General features: G+C 37.9%; 4 protein-coding genes across 5 annotated transcripts; 1 reads left to right on the top strand and 3 right to left on the bottom strand.

Moving 5' to 3' along the window:
- Window positions 1-1,881: 1,881 nt before the first annotated feature.
- On the bottom strand, window positions 1,882-3,852 carry LOC111440927 (LIM domain-containing protein WLIM1-like). The gene is made up of 4 exons (XM_023077760.1): window positions 3,409-3,852; window positions 3,072-3,209; window positions 2,875-2,964; window positions 1,882-2,205 (listed from the first exon to the last, which is right to left on the bottom strand). Exons 1-4 carry the CDS (start codon window positions 3,541-3,543, stop codon window positions 2,011-2,013), a joined length of 558 nt encoding a protein of 185 aa, XP_022933528.1. The 5' UTR covers window positions 3,544-3,852; the 3' UTR covers window positions 1,882-2,010.
- Window positions 3,853-5,101: 1,249 nt separating this feature from the next.
- Window positions 5,102-7,877, bottom strand: LOC111441204 (succinate dehydrogenase subunit 7B, mitochondrial-like). Its single transcript, XM_023078174.1, has 4 exons — window positions 7,680-7,877; window positions 7,520-7,582; window positions 6,808-6,910; window positions 5,102-5,378 (listed from the first exon to the last, which is right to left on the bottom strand). Exons 1-4 carry the CDS (start codon window positions 7,734-7,736, stop codon window positions 5,299-5,301), a joined length of 303 nt encoding a protein of 100 aa, XP_022933942.1. The 5' UTR covers window positions 7,737-7,877; the 3' UTR covers window positions 5,102-5,298.
- A 198-nt stretch (window positions 7,878-8,075) lies between these two features.
- On the top strand, window positions 8,076-11,272 carry LOC111432094 (uncharacterized protein At5g50100, mitochondrial). The gene is made up of 8 exons (XM_023068895.1): window positions 8,076-8,344; window positions 8,639-8,778; window positions 8,910-9,017; window positions 9,741-9,797; window positions 10,115-10,180; window positions 10,303-10,363; window positions 10,695-10,741; window positions 10,983-11,272. Exons 1-8 carry the CDS (start codon window positions 8,173-8,175, stop codon window positions 11,019-11,021), a joined length of 690 nt encoding a protein of 229 aa, XP_022924663.1. The 5' UTR covers window positions 8,076-8,172; the 3' UTR covers window positions 11,022-11,272.
- A 188-nt stretch (window positions 11,273-11,460) lies between these two features.
- LOC111432050 (calmodulin-binding protein 60 A-like) lies at window positions 11,461-15,630 on the bottom strand. Of its 2 annotated transcripts, none has more exons than XM_023068849.1 (7): window positions 14,963-15,627; window positions 14,158-14,224; window positions 13,748-13,800; window positions 13,087-13,583; window positions 12,851-13,011; window positions 12,521-12,724; window positions 11,461-12,422 (listed from the first exon to the last, which is right to left on the bottom strand). In XM_023068849.1, exons 1-7 carry the CDS (start codon window positions 15,130-15,132, stop codon window positions 11,877-11,879), a joined length of 1,698 nt encoding a protein of 565 aa, XP_022924617.1. In that variant the 5' UTR covers window positions 15,133-15,627; the 3' UTR covers window positions 11,461-11,876. The 2 variants fall into 2 exon arrangements, with proteins under 2 accessions (XP_022924617.1, XP_022924625.1); XM_023068857.1 differs by having other exon boundaries at window positions 12,255-12,422; window positions 12,558-12,724; window positions 14,963-15,630.
- Window positions 15,631-17,272: the final 1,642 nt, after the last annotated feature.

Below are 17,272 nucleotides of genomic sequence, written 5' to 3' on the forward strand. Positions count from 1 at the left end.
ATGTTTGAAGGGGTTGGGGCTATAAATATTGAAGGTGAGTATCAAAAGTTTGAGAAGAAACAGAGTGCAATTAGGTTGGATGTTGATAGAAAATGTGCGAGTGTAGTAGGGGCGTTGCTGAAGAAAAGGATGAATCTCAAGAACACTATGGAGACGTGGTAGGATGTTTGATGACTGCAACCAAGAAACTGTGGTTTGTTGACTGACATATTGGCATTGGATAGCTCAAAATCTCGGTGGATTAAACTACCTAAGATGTTACTAAAATGAGACAGATCTTGCGGCTCTTGTTAGCAGACGGCATGATTGGTTTGAAGAGACGGCATGAGATATTGTCCTCTTTTAAATTGCGTCTGTTAGGGAGAGGTTTTCACACCCTTATAAACAATGTTTCGTTCCTCCCTCCAACCGATGTGAGATTTCACAATTCACTACCTTCGGGGACCAACATCCTCGCTGACACTTGTTCTTCTCTCCAATCGATATGAGATCTCACAAACGGATTCTCTACAAGTAGTATAATCTCCATCTTCGACCTGTTTAGCTAATGATTATTCTTTTGAAGCGCATCTTCATGCTCGTTCTTACTATTCTTGAACATAGACCATCAATCAACGTCAAGAACATGCGCATTTGTTTTGAAGGATTGTTGATAAGGCTATAAACAAGAGATTAGTTGATAGGTTAGTTGTAAGAAAAAGGGAAAGGGAGAGTTGGCATGCATGCACACAATATGAAACCAAAGACAAAATGAGGAAGAGATTTAGTGGTGAATTTGACAGCCCCCTCGTGCACTGCTATAGTGCTATAACATAATTGAGGCCAACCTGGTATCCATTCCTATGTCAAACTATTTCATATGGGATTTATGCGAGATCCCACCTCGGTTGAAGAGGGGAACGAAGTATTTCTTATAAGGGTGTGGAAACCTCTCTCTTGTGAACGTGTTTTAAAATTTTGAGGAGAAGTCCGAAAGAGAAAGTCTAAAGAGGACAACATTTGACAGTTGATGGACTTGGGCTGTTACAAATGGTATCAGAACTAGACACCGGGTAGATCCCACATTGGTTGGAGAGGAGAACAAAACATTCCTTATAAGGGTGTGAAAACCTCTCTATAGCGGATGCGTTTTAAAACCTTGAAGGGAAGCCTGAAAGGAAAGTCCAAGAAAGACTATTTATTAACCGTGGACTTGAAGGTTATAATTCCGCTATCAACTGAGCAAAAAAAAGAACTGATACGTGTTTTTCTCTTTCTGGTGTGGAGGTTGGAGGAGAAGAATAAATATCATTAACTTCCTGTTCTACAGATTATGAGGCATATCAAGATATATCTCATAATTTATTGGATCTGTTATTTTGGATGAGATTTCACATCGATTAGAGAAGGGAACAAAACATTCCTTATAAAAGTGCATAAATCTCTTCCTAATAAACGCGTTTTAAAACCATGTGGCTGACGGCGATATGTAACGTGCCAAAACAAACAATATCTGCTAGCGGTGGGTTTGGAGCATTACAAATGGTACCAAAGGCAGACACCAAACGGTGTGCCAACGAAGACGCTAGGCTCCCAAGGAGGTGAATTGTGAGATCTTACATTGGTTGAAGAGGAGAACGAAACATTCTTTATAAGGGTGTGGAAACCTCTCCCTAGTATACGTATTTTAAAACCATGAGACTGAAGGCAATATGTAACAGGTCAAAGCAGACAATATCCACTAGCGGTGGGCTTGGGCCGTTACAAGACACCGAGCAATGTGCTAGCGAGAACGCTGGGTTTCCAAGGGGGTGGATTGTGAGATACCACATCGATTGGAGAAGTGAACGAAACATTCCATAGAAAACTCTCCCCAGTAAACGCGTTTTAAAACCGTGAGACTAAAAACGATACATAACAATAAGATGAAAGAAAGCAGTAAGTTCCTTCACATATAACAAAAAGAAAACTGATTAATGAAAGGATGAAAAGAGGTTATAGTCTGAAGTGAGTGAAGTGGTGTGTGTGTTCTTAGTGAGTCCCTTTAATATGTTCATGATGGTTGTGAAGTTGGGTGAAATTGCCCTTGTGTTTGAAGAGCTGGTTGTGATGATGCCTACAGTATAGTCGATGTTCATGTGCTATGTAGTTTGATGGGCTAATCACACATCCTCCATGTGAGCACCTGAAGCAACCTCTGTGGTATAATTTACTATCTACTGCCACCTGAACCAAACAAAGAGACCTCAAATTCTTACTAAAGCAAATACACTAGGCTTTTATAATGCGTCTACTACGGAGAGCTTTCCACACCCTTATAAATAATACTTCGTTCCTCTCTCCAGCCGATATGGGATCTCACAATCCACCCCCTTTGAGGCCCAGTGTCCTTGCTGGCATATCTTCCGGTGTCTGACTCTAGTACTATTTGTAACAGCACAAGCCCACCACTAGCAGATATTGTCCTCTTTGGGTTTTCCCTTTCAGGCTTCCCTTCAAGATTTTTTAAAGCAGATCTGCTAGGAAGAGGTTTCCTCGCCCTTATAAAGAATGCTTTATTCTCCTCCCCCAACAGATGTGAAATCTCACGATCTCACTTCTTTCTGTCACATGCAATACACAAAGGGATGAAAAGAAAGCCATTCTAGCTCGTCGTGTTGCCAGTGACATGAGTGATCGTTGACCCTGTCCCAGATTTTCTTATTTCTATTTGTGACGTCGAGTGGACTGACTATGGATTCGAGCTTTCTATCTGATACGGTAGGAAAAGAACCTAAAAGACAATATTCAACTATCCTTCCCAGTTTAGAACTTCCAACTTTATCATTCTATGACAAGAAAAACAGAAAAAAGAAACAAGGAAAGTCATGAACCCTTTCATTATTGCCCATTTACCTTCTCAATTGGATAAACAGTTTTCTTGCAAGCAACACATTTGTCTTGAGTTCCAGCAAAAAAGCTTGACACTTTGCTATTGGATTGGCCCTTCAAATTTAAGTCAAAAGCTTAACTTTCATAAACTAATACCAACACCAAGGAGTTGGGTATCAGTTCATAAGCAGTGATTTTAAAAGAATGAAGCAATGAAAAACCTGATTAGTAGATCTGTGTTTCCTAGCAGTTCTTGGAGTTCCTTCAAAACTTTTGTCCAAACTTCCAGTCATCTTGAACAACTGATCAAAGTGAGGTTTGCAATACAAAACACCTTCAAAGGAAGAGTAATTGATCAACTGCAATCACAGAAAAAACAGAATCGTTTCAAGTTACGGGCACCTATGCATATCTGTACTGGTTAAGACATATAGATCCGAGTATCAGAAAAAACAGAATCCGTCCATAAAAGGTATGCATAAGGATCATTTGATATCAATTAGAGATACTGAGTATGAGGGATAGGATCTAGGGATCTATTCTATTCAAAAGATTTACCCTTAGAGTGCTCTTGCAATGGTGGCACCTGAAACAGGCCTTGTGATAGACTTTGCTATCTGCAGTGAGCTGATCAACCAAGTAAACAGTCTTGTCACATGTCTTACACTTCTGGGTTGTCCCTAAAAACGCCATTTTCAAAGAAGAATTTGAGCTGAACTGAACTACGAGGCTGAGAAGAAGGAAGGGAAAGAAGAAGCAGAGGAGCTTTCCTTTGCCCTTTTTAGAGTTGGAAAATTCTGAGTCACAGATTACAGCTCAGGCTTATTCATACAGACAAACTGACAAATTTCCAGCAATGGGTAATTTGAAGATTTGACCAAAAACATAAATTCTCCACTGAACAGCCGTTTACTTCATCATTTTTCATGTCTCATAGCTTTTAATTGCTCACAAAAGTTGAATATTATGCTCCAACCAGTGGATTAATGTGGGTTTTAATGCAATTTTATTGCCATATACGTTATGTTTCAGAGCCAAGTTTATTTTAATGAGAAAATTTGAGGGATGATCTGATCTGTTGAATGAACAATTGATGAGGATTTTGAATAAAAAATTCCGTCTTTGAGCAATCAAATGTGTGACAGATAAGAAATGCATCTATACATGACAACTTTCTAAGTACTGTGGTTCATGATTTGACATATCATAAACTCATCTAACTAATTATTTATGCAAATACAAGGTGTCAATTTCATTATCGGGTCGTTCATTGAATCTAAATCATTACTATTTCTTTTTTAATTTTGTGAATTTTTAATCTTAGGATGTTTTGCTTCATAACGTTCGATCATATTTCAATTCCGTTCATCCTCCACCATACAATGCTTTCATCTTTCACTTATGCTTTGTCTTCTGTCGGATCTCATAGGACTTCAATTGAGACTTTCTGATCCGTGCTTGATCTTACAACCACCGACTCGAAATGGACTACCAAAGAGCAAATGTCAGCATTTTCTCATCATCTGATTAGGCACTAGAATGTGAAGCTGTAAACAAAGACTCTTCCTTGTTAGACCGCTCTAATTCGGTACGGTGTTGATGGAGAGATTAACTTGGAAGTTTGAGTTCAGTTTCTACCTTTGCTCCATCATTTATAATGCATTATATACTATTTATCTTCTCCACATTAGATTCAAGTGAGAAAGGGAATGGGGTTTTCTTGGAAGAGGAATTGAATTGATGTGTCCCACCCACCATTCTTATTGTCCTATTTCAAAAATATAAATGAGACTATACTAAATTGGAATTATTCCCTTTTCTTTTGCTTAAATGTTTGATAATTATAAATAAGAAAATCACCTAATCCACTGGGTATATGCATATATATATACATGGCTTTAAATAATAATACCAAACAAATGAAAGAAATAAACCAAAAGCATCTGTCTAGCTTGTCAAGAATTAGGTATTGGGCATTATTTATACTTCAAATCATATCAATAATAAACACCAACCAATCTTACTTGTATTTTTCAATTCATTTTTAATTGTTTGTTCATGTGGGTGTTGTGTTACTGCTAATGCAGTGGGTCCAATCTTCTTTTCAAGAAATTTGAATATATCAATTCTTCATTCAACATTCTAACAGTTTTTCAAGGATAATCCCATCTCTCACAATCTTCAATAGTTTCAGCTCACCTCCCTCCTTCATGTCAATTCGATTTCAAACTAAAGAGCAGGCAACACAAGGTTATAAAAGGTGCTCATAATGATAAAAATGTATCCTGTTATCCCTTTAGGATGATCCAAAGTCTCAGGTCAAAAAATATTATTGATGATTAAAACCTAACAGAATGGTGCTTCAAAAACAACCTTTATTTAGCAAACAAATGAAAGCATTGGAAACTTTTGCCGGACATTTTAATTGCCACTGGATTCTTAATTCCATCATGTGCTTCCGCTAGCAGTCCCTGCCTGTCGAGCTTCTTCTCGCATGGTTGCTTTTACATAGATTTCATAGCAACATCCTGAAAAACATACAAATAACAAAGATCAGCTTCTTTTTTTCTTTTATTATTATTATTATAGTTCTTGTTATTGGGAGGGGTGGGTGAGACAAAAATCTCATTCCAAGATAACAGAAGAGATACAAAGAAAGGCAAGGAGATAGCCTTCCTACCATCAAGCATGGGGAGATTAAGGAGAAGGAAAGCCCCCATGATGATAGAAAGATATCTTATCAAAACGTTTATATGACTTTGATCAAAGGAAGGTTACACGCTTTAAATTCTCTCAAATTATCTACCACGTTCCTCTAGAATTTCTATGTATGTTGTTAAAAAAATTTTCATTAGTTTCAACCAAATGACCCATAAAACAGCTCTTGAAGCATTCATTCCCAAGAATATTTTCTTTCCTTTTAACCACCTTCACAAAATAATTTCAGGAAGAACGTATATCTTTATGGAAGCATCATTTTATGTTGAACATGCTCCATAACTGAAACCAACAATCTGCCGTACAAAAATAGCTCATAAAAATTGATCAATAGTCTCTTCAAAGAAAAGACGAGGTTGGCATGCTTGGGGATAGAAGTATGGTGTAGAATGTTGTCTTAAGTTATAACAAAGTTCAAAGTTGTTATGGACGGTAACATTGTACAAAAAAAAAAAGAATCTTCTAATGACCAAAGATGACTTGGGGCGTAGAAACGGCAAAAACAAGAAATCAGAGATGTCTCATGTCATCATGCCAATTCACATAACATAGCCAGGTGCAAATGTGAAGCACTCAAAATTTACAAATTTTTAATTTCTCCTTTGGATAATGGACAAATTAACTTCCCTACCCAAATTCTACTCATGGAAATAAAGTTTGTGGGGGAGATCAAATGTTCATCTATGAACTCAGTTAGCTCAGTGCATCATCCTACACAAACATTTTGTAGAGTATAGAAATTGTGAAGAAAATAAGCCACTTGTCTCGGTAATTACCACTTGATTCAATTACTAGGACTAAGTATCATCAACTTAAAATGAAATCTTTCATACTAGCTACTAAAGTTGAAAAGCTGGCACACCAATTAAATAAACAGAAAAAAATAGCTACTTAGTCTCAATCAACCTGTTGTTAGCAAGCTGTATCATGGATAGAACCCAAGGATAATGCCACTGAAGTCTAAAAGGCACTAATAATAATCTGGCAGTTGCCACAATCCTAAAATTAGGAAAGAACAAACTAGGTTTGGCTAAAAGCATGGAAAGTTTGAAATGCCGAAAGCCAATTCTCATTTCTAAGAAGCTTGCAAAGATATGAAAATCTCGTAATGACATACATCACTCAAAAGATCATTCAGCCACACACCATCCACATCAATGTTGCGATAATAGCAGATAGCAGCAAGGACCCACTGGACAAAGAGAAAAGTATTTTATTTAATGGAAAAAAGACTCATACCTGCAACAACCACAATGGTCAGAACATCTCCAATTTTCTTGATTCTAGAGACACCTTTCTTGTGTGATCTGAACCGCCTTAGAGAAGGGTCCTCAGCTAATAACTGCAGACATTCAACATATTAAAACTCATTGCATCACATACTTAGCAACTAAATTCCCTCACACAAATGCCAGAGGCGAACAAAAAATTAGATAGATATTTATTTACCCACGTGTAGAGGAATGTTCTTCGTGTGATGCAAGGAATAAATATTTTCAAACATAGTGCTTAAGAAAGTATCGCTACGGAAATCATACATGCTGAGTTTGAGAACATACTACATAATGCAAAGCAAACCCGTAATTTTCACCAATACTATGAACACATCACTTTTAACCAGGGTTTCAGGCCATTAGCACGGGATCACATTAGTTAAGAAAACAGCACGGCGACCTCCCATCCCCTCTAATTTCCTAGACCTAAATACAGGAGTTCGAACAGGTTCGAAAAGCTTCCATCTACACTAGGGTCGAAAGATTCAAATACAATAAAGCGAAAGGAACTAGATTACCAGCCATACAAGAAAAACTGAACATATAATTATGAGATATCAATTAACATAATGGAGCAGCGATGAGCTACAAGGAACTAATATCCCAAACCATGGAATAAACCGCTACACGAACAATTAAAGATAGCAATTAACAAGGAGAAAGTAAAACATGCTTACAGCCTTTTCACGAGTTCCTGGCTCGACGTGGAATCCACGGCGCGAGAGTGATGAAGGATCCACCTGTTGGTCAACCAAACAACTCAAGAGATTGATTGAGAGAAAAAAAAAAAACGATTAAGAAAAAAATAAGCTAAGAGGCGATCGAAGGAGAAATAACCTGGGATTGAGATCGGAAACGAGAGGCAAGAGCGGTTTTGTTGAGCAAAAACGCCATTGTTCCTGAGTAGGAGATGCGAGAAGGAAGAGGAGAGCTGCGATGGTGAGATGAGGGAGAAATTTGGTAATGTAAAAACCTGAAGGGAAAGTGGGCTTCTTTCACTGCAAACAGAAATGGATTCAGCCACTTTAACGCAATATGAATTGCCTTCAATTTTGCCACTTTAAAATTACGTATTTCTATTAGATTACGACATACTTCAACAAGATAAATTATTATATTCGGTAAAAAAAATTATATAAAAAAAATATTATTTTTTTAATTTAAAATAATATTTATTAGCGATAAACTTGAAGACCACAGACTGCCGCTGAAATACAAGTGGATTGTGGATGGCCACGCGTTTAGACATGCAAGGAGGAAGCAGGGTGAGAATCAGCTTCACCCTGGCGTAAGACTTCGAATGCAAACCACAGGAGGAGAAAGCTAGAGCATGGCGTTTGGAGCAGCTGCCACTGCCACTGCCACTGCCATGGCATCTAAGTTTGCTGGAAGGATCGGTAATCCAATTCGGCTATCAACTTCTCGGCTTCCCAACCTCCGCCTCCATCGCACTCCTTTGCTTCTTCCGCAATCGTTCTCCGCATTTCGGACCAATCAACCCCGTAAGATTCATTCGCCCTGCCTCTCTATTCGCGATCCTTTTACTTGTTTTTCCGATTAAAGATCTGCGAGTCATTTACAAGATGATAGACTTCTGTTTGAATGGCTAGAGCCAGAGAAGAAAAATGGCGAGATTAATTGCATGTTCATGTGTGCGCCTTTTGCAAATTGACTCGTGGTTTTAAACCTAATGGGTTTAGGGTGGTATTGTCTAAAGATTAGTCTCGTTCAATGAAATTAGCTTCTCTCGGAAAACAGCACACCATAATCTCCCTGAAGATTGATGAACAATGCAGGATTGAAATTCCAAATTTGCGCTATAAGTGAATCTGCAGTAGATCCTGTTTCTTCGAACAGAGAGCATGGAGAACGATCGCCTGAAAGTTGGAAGATCAAAATGCTCTATGATGGAGATTGCCCACTCTGCATGCGTGAGGTTGTACCGAGCCATCTTGTTTGCTTTTAAATTTAGCCTATGGAATCGCTCTTAGTAGAATTTGGCTTTTAAAATTGTTGATCAATGCCCTTATTTGTATCTAATTCTCTGTGAGTTCTTGGTACTGCCAGGTTAATATGCTGAGGGAGAGGAATAAGCGATATGGCACAATCAAGTTTGTTGACATAAGTTCAGATGATTACACCCCAGAAGAAAATCAGGGCCTTGACTACGAAACCGTATGACATTTTATTTCTGGTTTCTTAATGATTGAATATTGATAGATCAATTATCTTAATTTTGAAAGTATTGATTGTGGTTCTTCTTCCTGTTGTCTTTCTGAACATTGCTTGATTGCGCCATATCATGAATTATCGATAACAGGAAGAAGAATCACAATCAATACTAACATTACTTGATTTTGAATAATACTAACACCATGAACTATCGATCCATCATTATTCTTGTTACGACCCAATTTTCGAGGTTTCGAGAAATCGAACCGTGATGAAAATACGGTCGTGACAGATTGGTATCAGAGCCAGACACCGGGTGGTGTGCCAGCGAGGATGCTGGCCCCTAAAGGGGGTGGATTGTGAGATCCCACATTGGTTGGAGAGGGGAACGAAACATTCTTTATAAGGGTGTGGAAACCTCTTCCTAGCGGACGCATTTTAAAACCTTGAGAGGAAGCCTGAAAGGGAAAGCTCAAAGAGGACAAAATCTGCTAGCGGTAGGCTTGGGTGATTACAATTCTCATTTACTTCCTCAGTCTGCACTTATGAAATTCAAGGACCTATTGAAATGTGTAGTGTCTTTACAAATTTTTCTATTAAGAAAAAGTGGTTGTTATTGGACCAAAAAGAAATCAAACGAGTATTAGTTACTTTATTATATGGCAATTTTTTTTCTCAGTCTCCAAGGAACAATTATGAAGTATTACACATTCCATTGTCATTCAGGTTATGGGAAGAATCCATGCTATCCTTGCAGATGGTACCGTGGTCAGAGATGTGGAAGTATGCTCCTCTTTTTCCTTCCTTTCCTTTTCCTTTTCTTGTTCTTAAATTCAGTTATAAAATCATGATTATATTATATCATAGTTTTCTGTTGGGTCGCTCGTTGTGCAACTCGATTATTGTAAGTAATACACCTTTTCCCTGCCATGTGATGTAGTTAAAATTTTGGCTTTTATCAACCTCGAGCTTGTTATTTCTCTCATCCGTTGATCATTTAAAACATATCTTGTTCAAATATTAGATGCTTGACAACCTTGAGAACACAGATTTACTCGATAGATTGTCTCTGTTTTCCCCCTACCGTGCTTCTTCTGCAGGTCTTTAGAAGACTTTATGAACAAGTTGGTCTTGGATGGGTATATGCGGTTACAAAATATGAACCAGTAAGTCTTCTCGAACTTATTTGAGCTTTCATCTATCTGCTCCACCAGGCTCAATTTTTATCCCAGGACACTGATTTCTCAATGCCGTCACATTGTTGCTTATGAACAACTTATTTCCACAGGTTGGAACATTAGCGGATGCTGTATATGGTCTCTGGGCAAAATATCGTCTTCAATTGACAGGTGAAACATGACCGTGAGATTTTTAGATAATATAGTTTCTGTGTATATGAGACCCCAAATGGCTTGCGTACAGAAAGAAAAGTATAACTCCTTATGTATGCCTTACATCCATAGCAGTCTTCTTGTGCCTAGAACTTGTTGCGTGGTTAATGGATTTCCACACTTGGGAACTATCCACATAAGTGCGTTTTTTTGACGAATTCAAAATGCTGTCTACTCCTTCAAATATCAATTCGTAGCTGCATTAACAAAACTGACGAGTCTTGAAGTTCTTGATGGTTTTACAGCATGGTTGTGATCCTATTTCTTTGTCACTATGATATGGTTTCAGGTCGGCCACCGCTGGAAGATATTCTGGTTGCACGAAAGAAAAACAAGGTAAACTTTTGTGCTTTTTATGAATTCGTCAGTTTTAACTTAACAAGAATGAGCTTCTCACAAGAAAGAAATGAAGAATTCTTCTTTGGCCTATCTTTTGTTTATGGACTTAGAAGTGGACATGAAATTAAAATAGGAATTTGGACATCCTTTTCTCACAACAAGCTTATCTTCGGCTTCTGGTTGAGGAATGATTGATCTTTATAAACATATGCATATACATTCGGCGTTTTCTGCACAGGATGAAGTATGTAATGACAGCAAGGCTTGCAAGGCGTAATCCTTCTACACGGGATGACAATTTTCACTTGGTCATTGGATTATCAGAAAGGGAGAGAGCTAGTATACGTTTCTTTTACGTTCCTGTATACATGGCTGCCTTATAGACTCATAACAATACTTTATACGTAGTCCACAAAATGTCAAATGTACTCTTAAGTAGATATCATAGGCACTTCTTCCCAGCTCTCCTTGTACTCAACAATCTCGTTGCTTTTCCTAATGAAAGGTATTGATTTCTGCTTCTATTTATAACATCTTGCTGATTCAAGAAGCTAATAAACTCATCTAAGAAAACACTTGTTTACCGTAGTTGTTTAACGCCCTATCAGTCCTCTAGAAGAAGGCTAAAGTAAGGTTCAATATACTGAAAAGAAATAGTTCATAGACACTGAAAAGAAATAGTTCATAGACACTGAAAAGAGGAAAAAGAGAATTTTCTCAAGACATGAACTTCTTAACAAAAAATTATATGCACTATTAAAAAAAACCTCCCATTCCCAATGTAAAAAACAGGCTGAAAGAGAGTTTGTTTTGTACAGAAATGTATAGCGTAAAGAACCAAAGATAAGGATCTTGAGCATTCCGATCAACCATCAACTGAGACCAGATACTTTCTGATAGTGTCGAAAATTGCTACATAATGTACACACACTTGATCAGGGAGAAAATTCTTCTGGCTCAGATACGGGCACAGCAAGGCACCTAGAAAAAACTGCATAGCCCCGTCTCCATACCAAATAGCACGTACCACCCCGAGCTTCTCGTCATAACCGCACACATTTTAACCTGGACATTAGTGTGTTTTCCAGTATCAACCATGGTCCATTTTTTCCTTTCCACGACCACCTTTGTATCAATCAAATCTGCGTTTGTTTCTCCTAATAAACAAGAAGTACCATTGCAGCACACCATATACCTTAGTCCATCTAGTTTGTGCAACACCTTTTGGAGTAGCTCGTGATTCTAAAATCGAGCTACATTGGAAACCAGCAGACTCTAAAACTTGCATATGATCCACATCGAAGAAAGATGAATTTAGCGGCTCGGAATCACAGATCAGGGAAGAGCTGGGATAGTTTGGGGAACATGGAATCTGATCATGTCTTACTACCATGGAATCAAAAGCCTGCAAAGCATGATCGTCCAAACCACTCACATTCTCAATAGATCCCATCGATGAAATTATGTCAGAAGAATAGGCATTGGATGGTGTGAAATCAAAGCCACTAAATTTTGGAGAAGCCAAATACTTGATACCATCATAAGAATGGTCCACCATCGGTGAGCTCGGGGTGTAAAGGAACTGAGAAGAGCTACCTACAAGAGAAGTTTCATCATCCATAGAATCAACTTGTTCCCAGTGTTCGTATGCGGAGATAACCAAGTTGTGAGCATCAGCCTGAGTTCAGAAAAAACGTTAACAAATCAGCTGAAAAGAATGTAAAACAACTGAAAAGAATAATACATGTATATTTAGAAGAGACAGGAGATGAGTGCCTTTTCAGTTTCAGATAGCTTATCTATGGGAACGTACTGGTAATCTGAAAGTAGCCCCATCACTTGTCCTACAACATTAAAGACCACTCCGCTTTTCGGTTCCAAATCGTGAGGTTTGTACACATAAATCTTCTTATTGAGCACACATGTCTGCGCATGCTCAATTGTAGCTTCCCACATTTTGGTAGGCATGCCACCAAGAATCTGCATTTTAAGACGAAAAAAACAGTAACGTCGCTTGCATATGGAATACTTTGGCTTAAATTTCTACTAGCAAAGCCAAATTTTGCATAAAATGATAGATGTTACACGAGGAAAAGGTATTATTACATTACGAAGCCTTGAAGGTTGTACATAAAGTTGACTTAGGAAATCTTGCACCGTCTTGATTTTTTCTTGGCTCAGGCGCTTATGATACGCTCCATCTTTGCTAATTTTCTGCAATCTCCATACTTCATCTTGCAGAGATGGAGGATGGTGCTTCTTGTACACTGAACAAAATGGCAGAGGTTAGATTTAGAAAGGAACCATGCCCAGAAAATCAAATAATATAGCTAAGTACTCACATTCGCCACGGTGATCCCTGACCACAAATGATGCAGTCTTCGCTTCTAGTATTCTCGTTTCATTATTGTTGTCTAAAATTCTTGCACCCAGCCTGAACCGACGGCTTCTAGTCCAGCTAGAATTATCAGTGAAAGAAATCTCACCCAACAAACCAATGCCATCTTTGAGGTTCACAAATGTATCTCCTGTAAGAAGTGATTTCTTTCCTTCCCTTTCTCTAACAATGTTGTTCTTAAACTCTTCTATAGTGTAATTATCAACTCCACTCTCAAAATCACCCTCCAGCACTACAATTTCCACTTTGGCTGAGGATTGTGGCTCAGTGTCAACAATTTTCCCACTTTGAGTATCAATCAAAGCCACCTTCAAGTTTGAACCATCTCTTCCTTCAATGCGAGCTCCAGTAAATACCGGGAGAGATATATCAGTTATGAACTTCAATTGAAAGCATCTTGGCTCGGAAGAACAGATTTCTTTCCCTCCATTTTCATCATTCCTTAACATAAATCCATTGATATTTCATCAGCACCTCAAATATATTATCCATATATAGATGCTTTCGGATTTTTAACGACTTATGATCAGATTTCACCTCCTCTCTATTCCTTTGCACATTGGTCATATGCTTCAGCAATTAAACATAAAATCATGAGAAGTTACCTTTGCACATTGGTCATATGCTTTCTTAGTGCCAATTCAACCTCCTCCTTTACCTGTCAGCCACAACTAGCAAGCTTACAGCAAATGCTAAAATTTGCAACTCAAGGAATAGAAACATTAATGCATCTGTTGAAACATAAATTGAAAAGTCTACTTGGAGTAAGTTATTATTGTTCAGACATGAAGGTAATTGAATAGGTCAGCATTCTAGAAATAGAAAGAGAGGTAGTCTTCATACCCTATGACACGTTAGAGGATTCGTGGACCTTATATTTTACGACAATCCTTTTTTTACCGAAAAGAATAGGAAAAGATCCTCAATAGTTTGGTAAATGCTTAGACTTCCATCCCTATTCATAAATTTTCTACAGCAATGCTATGAACATATTTCTTTTGGTGATCATGCTTACCACTTTACGTATGAGTGGCTCCAATAACTTTTGCATTGATTGCGAGAACAAAGCATCCTGAACCACACTGTACATAAAAAAACATCATAACAAGTGATTAGAACAAATTAAAAGTATTCAACGTATATACAAGAAATGGACATTCAAGACTCCAAGAGGCTGTGTTATAGCAGAGGCCATGACAAGAATCAAATGCCCGACTAATGTCCTGCCCCTGTCACAATTGCACTTCAACACGCCCTGAATGAGCATGACCGCGTCACCCCCCATCCCAATTGTCTTGGTCTTCCTAGTATGCGACCAGCTCTTCTCTGAGTCGTAACTAGTTTGAGTGAGTCCAACCAATTCCCCATTTCCTATATTCATCACAGAAGATCATGTTTGATAGCTTCATCAAGAGAACTTTATCCTTTAGGGGAATCTCAAACAAACTCAATTGCACAGCGGACACTCATTATGATTCCCCATATAAATGCATCATTTTACTCTCTCCTCAGAAAAGACCCAAGAATTCACCCAAAAAAGACTCAAACATGAATCATCAAGCTCTTGTACCAACTCAAGTAGGATAAATACAAACAGTTCTCTCAAAATTGAATTAAACCAATGAAGCCAGATCGCACCAAGTTCCTACTTCGGATTCTAACCTTCCGGCAAATGGAATTCAGGTTCAAAACATAAATCAGCATTGCTAATGAAACTCACTCGGAATCCATATTGCAAGGAAATATAACAGAACCCCAGTATAATCAAAGAGGAAACATCAAAAAAAGAAGTAAGATAGAGAGAAAGAACAGTGCAGTACCGAAAGAAACTAAACTTCCTACGCTTATCATCGGGATTGTCACCATCCGCCGGAGCATCTCCATCATCTGGGTTTCTTTTCTGCGACGACATAGGAGGCAAGAAGACATACAGACACGGGATGAAGCGGTGGTATTGCCGAAGATTACAATGAACTAAAAAGACCAACATGCGGCGCGAGAGACAACAAAAGATATACAAATATGCGAATATATACAAACCCACATAAAGAAGCAAAAATTAACAGCGATCCACCAAAAAAAGAAAAAAATCTACAAAAGAAAACCATCCGATCCCCTTCGTTCTCCATCGAAGTTCTCCTAGCCTTCATCCAAATTCGGGGCTCTTGCCCTGAAACTCAATCGTAGTCGTCATTTTTGCCCTCAAAGCTTTCAGGGTCATTCTGAAAAACAAGAAACTGGTGCTGTGACCAAGTCCCGCCGCGAATAAGAGGCGTATAAGCCAGAAGGGCAGCAGAAAAAAAGGAACGTTAGGTGGGGACTTTTCCGGTTGGGCAAAAGGCAAAGGGCCGGTGGATTGAGTAGCCAGTCAGAGAAAGCGGGAGCGTATGGGTGGCGGAATGAGCCCTGGAAACCGCGTCGAGCATCGGCGCTAAATGGACCCTTTTGCACGTCTTTCTGCCTCGGCCCATAACATCGCTTTCCCTTACCAGATTTACCATACCATTATGCCCCTAAGTAGGCCTACTCTCCTCAAAACAATTATTAAATATGCCTCACTCTAATGCTCAATATTTAAAATATGTAACTTTAAAAAATATATGTATTATATAAATAATTATTTGACACAAATATATATAAAATATATATATATATATATATATATATATATAATTTACAAATTTAATATTTCAAAATTAGATAAAGTTGGAGGATTCAAGTCCACCTTTGTTTTTTATTTAATAAAAATATAGTCAAATGCTTCATTAATTTTTTTCAATGATTCAAATATTTTTAAAATTTTAAAAGAAAAAAACGCAGTCTTACAAATTTTTAAAAGGGTTTTTATCATCAAAAAATAATTTGAAATTGGTGAATAGTTATCTTTATAAGCATGCTACAATGGGTGGATTAATTATCATAATATTTGTCACCAAATCATTAGTCAAACGAGTGATAGCAACGTATAAATAAGTAGGAATACTTTGGGGGCAAAAAAGTAAAAAGGAGACGTGAATCTCAACTCAAATTGGTCTCATTTCCACGAATCTTCCTTTGTACTCTCAATCTTACATCACTTATCATAAGCCTTTAAGACTTTGGAATGACACAATTACCCCCAGCTCTAAGAGGCCAAATTCGATAGTACCAACCCGCCATGCCAATCCACGTGTTTCACTTCAACCATCACTAAAACCCCTGCTTCAATAATAATAATAATAATAATCCACTTTGCACTAATTTAAGAAATTCTTATATTAAGAAATTATTTTCTAAAATGATTTTATGTTAATTAAAACTTCTATTTTTTTTTTTATTGTACTTTGAAAAGTTTATTATGGGTAGTGAAGTATGCAATCTACCTGGACCTCCTAATATGGCTCCCTCACTCACACTCTCAAATATGGCAAGAATAACTTGAACGTTGTTCTTGTACTTGCTATCTATAAAGTCTTATTGTACCTGCATAGTCTTTGTAATAATATCAAGCAACGACCTAATGAGAATTCTATAAGCAATCAAGTCTATCCCATTTATAGGTACACAATTTTGCTTGTACTCAACTCAACATATTTTTCGTTCAAGTAATGACCTCGACTCAAATACAATACTACACTAGTGTGAGATTCATCCTTGCAACTTACCTTGTCAACCTAACATGCCTCGATGTCTAAACATTCATGTTGGTGAGTACCTCTTTCAAATTATTGCTTGTTGTTGAACTTCAATTTTTCATTTGTTCAATGTTTATGTAACAAGACATTTCTATATGGTGATCAACATCAACATATGGTAACCGTAGTTTTAGTAATTACAAGATCGTTAGATTATTGAGGAAGTACCTGAGTTTGATTGTACCAAAAATAAATGTTGAAGGATGCTCCATCTCTAACAAATCTCCCAAAATCTCTCCCATCCATTGCTCCATCTTCTTTTTAACCCCCATTCATCCCCTCCATTTTCCTCACACCGCAATTGCTTCCTTCTTCCTCCTCACCACACTACACTACACTACACACACCCCTTCCACTTTTCCACATCCAGAGGAAGCAGGTTTTCCCCCACCTCCTTCCTCTTCCGCCATGGCCTTCTTTCACTCTCCCGCTCTTCTTCTTCTACTTTTTCTATCT

This window comes from Cucurbita moschata, unplaced genomic scaffold (genome assembly GCF_002738365.1).
Source record: "Cucurbita moschata cultivar Rifu unplaced genomic scaffold, Cmos_1.0 Cmo_Scf00003, whole genome shotgun sequence".
Taxonomy (NCBI): domain Eukaryota; kingdom Viridiplantae; phylum Streptophyta; class Magnoliopsida; order Cucurbitales; family Cucurbitaceae; genus Cucurbita; species Cucurbita moschata.

Bases quoted from the DNA above. Each gene is read 5' to 3' on its own strand.
- LOC111440927 (XM_023077760.1), bottom strand. From the start codon at position 3,543: ATGGCGTTTTTAGGGACAACCCAGAAGTGTAAGACATGTGACAAGACT. The intron at 2,965-3,071 runs GTTTTTCATTGC...TTAAATTTGAAG, and splicing joins AACACAGATCTACTAATCAG to GGCCAATCCAATAGCAAAGT. The intron at 2,206-2,874 runs GTAAATGGGCAA...TGTTTGGTTCAG, and splicing joins CTGTTTATCCAATTGAGAAG to GTGGCAGTAGATAGTAAATT.
- LOC111441204 (XM_023078174.1), bottom strand. From the start codon at position 7,736: ATGGCGTTTTTGCTCAACAAAACCGCTCTTGCCTCTCGTTTCCGATCT. The intron at 6,911-7,519 runs GTAAGCATGTTT...GAATGTCTGCAG, and splicing joins CAGGAACTCGTGAAAAGGCT to TTATTAGCTGAGGACCCTTC. The intron at 5,379-6,807 runs GTATGAGTCTTT...TATGTTTTTCAG, and splicing joins GACCATTGTGGTTGTTGCAG to GATGTTGCTATGAAATCTAT.
- LOC111432094 (XM_023068895.1), top strand. From the start codon at position 8,173: ATGGCGTTTGGAGCAGCTGCCACTGCCACTGCCACTGCCATGGCATCT. The intron at 8,779-8,909 runs GTTGTACCGAGC...TGGTACTGCCAG, and splicing joins GCCCACTCTGCATGCGTGAG to GTTAATATGCTGAGGGAGAG. The intron at 9,018-9,740 runs GTATGACATTTT...ATTGTCATTCAG, and splicing joins AGGGCCTTGACTACGAAACC to GTTATGGGAAGAATCCATGC.
- LOC111432050 (XM_023068849.1), bottom strand. From the start codon at position 15,132: ATGTTGGTCTTTTTAGTTCATTGTAATCTTCGGCAATACCACCGCTTC. The intron at 13,584-13,747 runs GTAACTTCTCAT...ATTTATGTTAAG, and splicing joins CATATGACCAATGTGCAAAG to GAATGATGAAAATGGAGGGA. The intron at 13,012-13,086 runs GTGAGTACTTAG...CATTTTGTTCAG, and splicing joins CAGGGATCACCGTGGCGAAT to TGTACAAGAAGCACCATCCT.